The sequence below is a fragment of the Diadema antillarum genome, unplaced genomic scaffold (assembly GCF_040938485.1).
Source record: "Diadema antillarum isolate AM-2024a unplaced genomic scaffold, OU_Dant_1.0 seq00001161_RagTag, whole genome shotgun sequence".
Taxonomy (NCBI): domain Eukaryota; kingdom Metazoa; phylum Echinodermata; class Echinoidea; order Diadematoida; family Diadematidae; genus Diadema; species Diadema antillarum.
This window is the reverse complement of record NW_027271970.1, coordinates 752537-761893: the sequence shown is the minus strand read 5'-3', so window position 1 is coordinate 761893 and position 9357 is coordinate 752537. Positions and strand designations below refer to the sequence as shown.

At 37.9% G+C, this 9357-nt stretch overlaps 1 protein-coding gene across 1 annotated transcript; it reads left to right on the top strand.

The window, feature by feature from the left end:
* The first annotated feature begins 1191 nt into the window (after positions 1-1191).
* On the top strand, positions 1192-6054 carry LOC139744347 (NADH dehydrogenase [ubiquinone] iron-sulfur protein 5-like). The gene is made up of 3 exons (XM_071654789.1): positions 1192-1275; positions 3196-3401; positions 5046-6054. The coding sequence occupies exons 2-3, from the start codon at positions 3198-3200 to the stop codon at positions 5127-5129; spliced, it is 288 nt and encodes a 95-aa protein (XP_071510890.1). The 5' UTR covers positions 1192-1275; positions 3196-3197; the 3' UTR covers positions 5130-6054.
* Positions 6055-9357: the final 3303 nt, after the last annotated feature.

Below are 9357 nucleotides of genomic sequence, written 5' to 3'. Positions count from 1 at the left end.
GAAGGATTTCAGAATACCACCCCTAGTACCAGTGCCGTATATTAAGAGAGTCTGGCCAACTCGGTTTTTGGCTTACGTGCTTTGAAGCCTGTGATTGGTCAAAAGCTGGTCCCGTGATCTACAGGCGCCATGTCGTTACTGAAGTGCGCTCATACGCAATGCCCATTGTTAACTGCCCCTTATTTGGCTTGGTTATTTTGTTACGTCTGAGCGTACACGCTAATCCTGTGACGCGTAATACGCGCGGTAACGACATGGCGTCCAAATTAGCAGTTGGCCAGACTCTCTTAAAGCCCAAACAAAGTTCTGGCAGGCCTGCAAAAGTTGTCAAATTTCGCTCCCAAATGTGAACGTATGCTTAGGAAATGTGCAGGATAACGATGTTGTTACAAGATATTCGATGGGTAACGACGAAAATGCGAAATATTAACCAAAAAGGTTCAGTCTCAGAACTTACCCGAACGGGGTCAGGCTAAACTCGGACTCGGGGATAACTCGGCTTCGCTTTGACGGCGGGATGAGTTGTAATGGTTGTCCCTCTAATGGGAGCCGCCTGTATAAACTAGCGCTTCGTGTTCTGGCTACTCGCAGTAATGGTCCGAGTTGCTACAACGCGCGCATCAAAAACCTCTTTTGCGCGCAAGCAAAATTAGTGTGCGCCTATCAATCAAAGGCCGTTGATAAACAACAACAAAAACTCCAACGACCGCGCGTCTCAGCAACTGAGGACCGCGCGCTGTCATTTTTGTTTCAAGTGTTTTGTACAGGATTACTAGTACGTTAGCACGCACTTTCCTGTCCATTCAGTTAGGCCTCATTTGGTACTTTGCAGTGGCCAGTAGAATGTGGCGATCACTTACTGCGTGTGAATTGTCTGAAGTAGGGTCGAATTTTTCCCGAGACCGAGTTAGTCTGGAGCCTTCTGGAATAAAAGTCGGTTTTCCTACTATTATTATTTTTCTCAAAATACTCCAAATCGACTCATCATTCCGACAAACCGCGTCAGCCAGGTAAGTTTCTTAGTGGACTCTTTCGATATATTGCAAGTAAAAATGAAATGGTGCTAGACGGGTTCTCCAGCACTTACCGAAACTTAGTTTTCACTTTAATATACGGCACTGCCTAGTACTAGATCAAAGTTGTATAGCGCCACCTTGTGCCTGCAGATCGGACATTCGAGATTGGCAAATTCGCAAAAACGGGAGCGGATTACGGAGATGAACTGAGCTGAGGGATCAAGTTTTCGACCGGAAACACATCTCTCGGGGAAAATCAGTAAGTCCTACTCGCTGGCAGCGTGTTTGAAATCTATTTAAACGCTGATGGTATCATTTAGCTGCTCGATAGGCTGTTTAGTTTTCATACCCACGACTTCATGAAGTTCATGTCCAAACTCATCCACACACAGAACCAGTGCAGTTCAGATTTTCATAGTCCCACATGTTCCTTCAGATGTCAGAATAGGATAGATCTGGAACGGTAACTGCGCGCTGCGTAGAGGCACGAAATCGACATGTCACACTCACAGATCTCAAGCAAGCAGATTCAGCTCAGTTCCACTTCCTCAGGTCGGGGCAGGCCACTTTGTTAATGTGAGACAATACACCAATATACACAATTTTGCACTGTATGAGCTCTTACACATGTACCCGAGATGTACGCACTTTGACTTATTTAGATCTGACTGGAGTAAAAGTAAAACCAATTTACCGGCAAATTGATAGCCCTTAGAAATTTCGGTCACCCTCAAGAATCCGACCTGGACACTTATCACTAATCACAAGCCAGCAAATTCTCTTGTCACAACACATCTATACCACATCATTTCACATACTGGCACTGTCGCTCACAACAGGAAAGTGTGTTATTCACCTCCAAAAATCCATCTAACGGTTAGATCTAAGTTGTAAGATCCCAAATTTAGCCATCAAAAATGCAGAATGCAGAATCGGCGCAACTTTTCTAAAGCTTGCATGACTTATTAAAGTCCTATCTTAAGAATCAGGGTTGCTGAAAAAGTGCCTAAAATGAAGAAATATTGCGTTCTGTTACAAGATTTTTTGCTTATCGCAATCTCAGGAACAGTGTGATGGTATCCTCAAAAACACAAAGAAAATCAAAATCTCTGTACGTGCCGATGCGGTGACTATTTGTAATATGTACAAGGGTTGAATGCAAGTGCTGACTTGCCAGAATTCGAACACCAACAGGGGCTTTAACATCCCCGCTGCAACCTTTCGCCAACAAGGTATGGTGTGGCGCATTTTTCAGCGGCCTTGAAAGCGTATAGTGCACGTCCAAATTCTGGAGAGGCCAGACGGATTCTGGTGGATTATTAAGGTGATGATATTTTGGGATTTTGTGAAATTTTATGATGTATTTAACAAAATCAACATTGAGCTAAAAATAGTTTGATATATTTAACATACATTGTTGTAGATGTGATTTTGTATAATTTATTATTTGAGTTGAACAAATATTGCAGAAAAGCTTCTAAAAGTGTCCGAAAACTGGTGGCTTTACTCTACACAGAGAGGAAATGAAACATGCACATTACAATCAAGACTTTTCTCAACTCAAGAAAAGGCCCCTCAAAAAAAAAAAAAAAGGCAAATAAAAGTAATATTATTGAAAAATGCACCCTAAATCAATGATGTAAGCTTACACGAGTTACATACATTTCTATCTACACTGTAACGTTAGTGTGGTAGGCAGATACAATGTGACTAATACTTCTGAACAACAACATACATTAGTAGATGTGTAAATCATAGATTTATTTAAGTAGACTGAAAATGATCTGCTCTAATGATCTGCACCCAGATGGATCAGATAAAGTAAGCGATCATGATATACAATCCACAATTATTGTCATCTGAGTGCTCTAAGTGTGAATTAGTTTGATAGGACTAGAATGAAGACTGTGTTCGTGCACTGTCAAAAACACAGCTTTGCTGTAAAAGACTCGGATAGGTAATGTGTAGCTGTGATTTTTCCCATGACATAATCCGCAGGTGCATGGGAAAGTATTGCAAGAGATGAAACAATTACCTTCTGTGACCATACATCTCCTCATGATTGCTTAAAAGCATGCATTTAAGGCAATACCGTGTACCATTGTATTTTCATATGCATTTACCCAAATTATTCTGTATTTTCTTTGCCTTGTTTCAAAATGTTCTTTTGTGTCCCAAGAAATGCCGCTGTTCAGGATTTACGAGTTTGACAAGTACTATACCACACATCAGGGTGTAGACTATGGAGGGCTGCCTGATCCCAAGTGCAAGAATTACGAAGCAGACTTCCTCAGGTGTGCGGCCAAAATCGGGGCGCTGCGGGCGGAGAAGGAGTGCAGTATAGAGATCGAAGACTTCAGAGAATGCGTGACGGGATCAAAGAGGGTAAGACCCTTACCAACGCTGTGTGGCATGGTATATCATGAGTAACGCTGGTTGTGTCCCTCGCTGAGGAAGAAGCTGTTACAGTTAAAAAACTGCAAAGAAAAGGAAGAAAACAAATATACCATAAGGATTTAGGCTAGCCCAGTGTTGTGTGAACATGAAAGCAGGGTTGTCAAATTGTGTCAAGACCCCGAGGCCCATGAAAATGGTGAAACAATACGTGTATGCTCTTTAAGAATGTTCTTCCAGAATGCCTCTAGCAACATAAGCAGTGAAGGACAGTAAATCAGTGGGACCAAAAAAGAAAAAAAGACAAAGATATAAGGGAACGATGGGTGATTACTGTCTACTTTCTTCCCTTTTTTTATTCATTGAAGAATCGATGATTTGACCAAACCCATTCATTTTACCAAAAGCGTATTGAAGGATGTACAATGAAATGAAAGCACCGTTTGCGTGGTCTTATACGCAAACACCTTCTTCTACCTGTTGAGGACGAGCTGATTTTGCTACAACACGCATTTTCCTTAGACACTTGCTCGAGTATACTCAGGACTCGTCCTCAACGTGTTAAAGATGAAAAATTGATCCTTCCTTCCATCGCACCGTCAGTATCAATGCATTTGAGCACTGGTTAAAGCAATATTTCACAAACCACTTCATTTTTATCACAGTGTATGCCTTATGGCATGCAAGCCTGAACAATACATGTGGCATTTTTTTTTTTTTTTTCAGAATTTTGTCACTGAAATTTAAATAACATGTACAATGTTTTCCTGATAGATATGAATGTATACTTGTATACAAGTGCACTCCTGTTATAAGGAACATGGTATAACTAAGTAGAAATTCAGGCCGCAACATTATCCACTCTTTGAATTTTCATTGTTTATTTGTTCAGTTATAACGAAATTTTGATTTAACGAAAAAAAAAATGTCAGTCCCGAGGACTTCGTTATAACGAGAGTCCACTGTAATTTTATTGTCTATACAGTCGACTTGTGATATCAGTCATAACTGAGAAGATTGCTTGATGCAGACTTCCTTAATATGTTAATATTTCTTGTTAGATTTGCAAAGAGGTATGTATTTAGAGTCTGAGGTTTGATTTCGATGAAGAAATCGTCTTTACCATTTGATGAATTAGCTAGAGACAAAAGACGTTCCCATATTTATTTGATGTGTCACAGCATTGTTTTCATGTGGATGTAGTTCAAAAACGAAAAGCAGTGTGAAGTACTAGTGAAGTAAGGTCAAAGGTCAACTGGATGTACATACATAAACACACACACACCACTACCACCACCACCTGTGATAATTACTGTATATTTTGCAAGTCTAAATTTTCGCGAATCGAGAATTCCCGACGATTTCGCGAGTGGTTAAATTCGCGATCGTGAAGTCCTGTACTGAACGGAGAAATGTTTACGCGTACATCACATTCATATCAGGATCAGAGTCAATATTTTCGTGTGTTTTTAATTTCGCGAATAGCAGCTGACACGCGAAATTCGGGAAAATAAAAACCTCGCGAAATATTCGGCGTATACAGTACATCAGTGCCCGAATAAGATTACACATCTGTCAGATTTCTAACCATTTCTTCTTCCCCTTTTTTCTCTTGACTATTCTTTGTACTTCCAGTTGGACAGGATAAGGACCATCATGAAACGTCGAGACCAGCTTGTCAAGGAAGGGAAATACACGCCGCCTCCAAAACAAAATTGATCATTGATTAGTTGCATATCTTAGATTAGACAAAGATTTTTATGATGTCCACCATCACTCCATCTCCTCTTCAATCATATTTATAAGTCCCGTAGAAAACCAGGGAATCCATGATAAGTGGAGATGAAGGAATGGAAATATAGAGTCGAGTGTGCTTTGCAGATGAGTTCCAAAAGGAAGGCATGTTTTTGGACATGGGGTGACTCGGCAAGCAAAGGCACAGACTCATACTGTCATAAGTTTATGTAAATACTTCGTTACAGTTGTGTGGAAGGTACAAATGCATCGAGTGCTTGGGGTTTCATGAACCTACTTCTAAAAAGCAAACAAATGCCTGGTTTCATTATGTCAAGAGCCATGCCATCATGAGATGTTGTGACTCAAACTTTATCTTGTCCAATTTTTTAAAAGTTGCCAATATTCGTTCTAATTATTCTTCCTTCTACAAAACTCTACCTGGAGTAATTCAGCCTTCAGCTGCAAGAATTCAACCTTTTCCCTCATTATCACAAGTTGGCATAATGTAAAATATAAACTGTATATTTCTGTGTACAGTGTATTTCAGTTCATTCAATATGATGGGATCATCTCTTCAAGTTGGTCAAATACCCATCTTTAAGAATATGATGTGACTCCGTGTATATGATGAGGACACTGTAGGTGTTCCTGTGCCAAGTGATATGTCTAATTGTGTTTCAACATGTGAAGTGTTCAATAATAGACATAAAGCACTGGAACTGTTTTTACCATTGTGAGTGATTTCATTGTAACTGTTCTATGAAGTGTCCCAATAAACTTTGTGCACTGGCATTTGAACAGTCATGCATACATGTCTGACAGAGGTCATCTCACTTTCAGTAGTTCGTCTGATTGAGAGTACCAAATTTTCCTTTAAAGGACAAGTTCACCTTCATAGACATGTGGATTGAGTGAAGGCAACAATATTAGTAGAACACATCAGTGAAAGTTTGGGGAAAATCCGACTATCTGTTCAAAAGTTATGAATTTTTAAAATATCTGTGCAATTGCTGCTGGAGGAGAAGACTACTACAGTGTATGATGTCACATGCGTACAACGATACAGTGTATAAGGAAAATAAAAAGAGAATTTCACAAAACTTGACTTTTTGAATAAAGTGCACATTTCTTCGACTTGTTACTGACTTATATGTTAGGGGTAATATTATTACCCCTGACTTCTGAAAGAGAGAAGTCGAATGTTCTTTTATTAAGTGAGAAAAGTGAGAGTATCTACTTTCTTTATATAGTTGTACTCATATGACATCACAAGCTATAGTAGTCTTCTCATTCAGCCGTGACTGAGCAGAAACTTCAAAAATTCATAACTTTTGAACGGATTGTTCGATTTTGCTCAAACTCTCATTGATGCGTTCTATTAATATTGCTGCATTCACTCAACCCACATGTCTATAAAGGTGAACTTGTCCTTTAAGTTTGAAAAGATGTAGCAAGCTTTTACTAAATGAATGTAGACTCCTTGATGTTCAGGTAATAGCTGTCCTAATCATGTCACATGTACTATCTAGCACATGATGATGTAAATGATCAGAAGCTAGTTCTCAAAAATCATCTTGTAATGCAATTCTAGTATTGCAGTGTACAAGGTCATGTTTGGGTTCTATCCAGCTACTTTAGTTCCAGTGCATGGATGAGTTTAAATGTGCAGGACTGGTATAGCGCATGGGAAGATAACAATGTCTTTATGTGTGTGTATGTGAGTGACATGTTAATATGAAACCCATGTCACTTTCAAGTAGTCTCCAGTGGAATAAAATCAAAGATGTGCTTTCCAGTACTGAAATTGGACAAAAAGCAAACTTATGGCAAATGCATCACATTTCTTTTTTCTCAGACAGAGACATATTCAGAATGGAGACAAATAGGGAATGGCCCATGGCCTCACAAACATTTGTTTCATTCCATAGAACTTCATTCAATTTCATATTTCTAAAATCTTTTACATGAATTCAAAATGATAACAACTGTGTATCCTTCAGAACATTCATTTGTTTAGGAGTTAAAACATTTCAGGAATGAGGACTGTAATGGGAAAGGGGATTATAGAGGATCAGTATTAAAGGGACTGTACACTACTGGTTGAAAGTGGGGAGTCATGTTTTGAACATTCCTTAGTGAGATAGTGAGAAACCTCTTATGAAATATGAAAGAGCATGTAATTTTAAGAAGGATTCAACGCTTATTTGATGAAAATTGGTTTTCAAATGGCTGAGATATAACAAAAGTTATAATAATAAAAGGCGACAGGCCATGCCTTTGATTAGGATCTCTTTGTTCCACCTTGTTTTTGGATATCTCGGCCATTTCAAAACCGATTTTCATCAAATAAACTTTTGATACCCCTTAGGATTGCATGCTCTTTGACATCTCGTAGAGTGGTTTCTGAATATCTCGCAAAACGTTAAAAGCTAAATCCTCACCTCAACCAGAACTGTACAAACCCTTTAAGACAAGAATTTACTGGGAATGACAATTACACGTATCACATGATGTGACAAAATATAACTGCTTACGCGCGTTGAACTTTAAAGCTCCATAACATCCTAAAGTTGTTGCTTTTTTTTTTGAGCTTTTATATCAATTTTTGCTATCCTGTATTTATTTTGACATCCCTCTTGCTAGGTCTAACACATTCTTACATGTGTAAAGCATACATATATAAAGCAAGTTTCCTGTACAAATAGTTCACACAAGTTATTTTCTTAATCAAGGGCTTATGAGATGTGTAAGAGGCAGAGAACTTCTCAAATGTGAAACCGGTGAATTGTGTATGTTGTTATGTGCTTATTGTTTTTTGCTTGTTTCTGTGTGTGGTTGTTTTGTTTTGTTTTTGTTTTTGTTTTTGTTTTTGGTTTTTGTTTTTTGTTTTTTGTTTTTTGTTTTGTTTTGTTTTGTTTTGTTTTGGTTTTTTTTTTTTGGTTTTTTTTGGTTTTTTTTTTTTTTTTTTTTTTTTTGGGGGGGGGGGGAGTTGTTGCTAATGGCTAGAATATGCATGTACAGGTGAAGTTCCCCCCCCCCATACATGTTGATTCAATGAATGTCGAAAGATTGGTGATATGCGTGGGTAAAGTTTGAGGAAAATCAGGCAACACATTCAAAAGTTAAGCTTTAGAATATTTGTTTTTAAATTATTTTTCATTCTTTCCTTCCTTTTGACATAATTTGCTTATATTCACAATACACAAAATAATAATATACTCACAAATGATTACATCATAGGGCGCATCATCATCGCTACAGAATACATTGAAAAATCTAATTTGTTGAAAATAGTCCCTCAGTATTTTACTCAATTCAATGTTTTCCCTCAATCATCAAAAACAAAAGAAGAGATATATCATTTTGTCAATGTCAACCAGCTTATATTTAAGTTGTATTCGAAATTAAAGAAGATACTTGAAATCATATCCCCATACCCCCCTAAAAGAGGCGTATCAGTGTTGGCCTACATATTCCTTTCATCAGTTTACCTAGACACTCCCAATGGACAAAAAACAAACAAAAAACAAACATATCTGCACAAACAAAAACAAAACAAAGATTTTATTCTTTTTTTGAATAAGAAAAGATTGAATGGTTTTGGCTCATTCCATAGGCTGCCCTCTGTTGACAGGAACCCAAACAATTTATGATGTCACTGTCAATGATACTAAAATAGAAAAAGATGATTGATGGCGGACATTGAAAGAGTACTTGATGCAGCTCTTCTAGAGCAAATAAATTTACATCTGTATGACAAATGGACGGAATGTGTACATTCCGTGAAAATTAATGCTTTTAAAGAGGAAATCCAGTCCAAATATAAGGTAGTCTGATAAAAAAGAGTAAAATTTCATGAGTTCAACAGTAAAAAATTGCGATTGAAATTGGATGAAAAATAAGGAAGTTATGGAATTTTGAAGTCTTAATAATTTCTCCGAAACAGTTCTTGTACAATTTTCCATTGATCGTCTCAAAAAAAAAGGAGAAAATGATGAAAATTCAATGTTTCTGTCATTGAAGTCTAAAACACGACGTTATTCCTGGTTGAATAACTTCAAAATAGTGATCGGTTAGATATATGAGGATTTGAGCCTCGGGCATAATTGCGTTTGATGAAAAACTGGAAATTTGAAAATTTTATATATAAACTATATGCAGGGCTCGACACTAACAGCGGCCTGGTGGCCTGGGGCCACCAAAAATGAAC

Coding starts and splice junctions, on each gene's coding strand:
- LOC139744347 (XM_071654789.1), top strand. CDS start 3,198: ATGCCGCTGTTCAGGATTTACGAGTTTGACAAGTACTATACCACACAT. Junction 3,402..5,045: donor GCGTGACGGGATCAAAGAGG/GTAAGACCCTTA, acceptor TTGTACTTCCAG/TTGGACAGGATAAGGACCAT.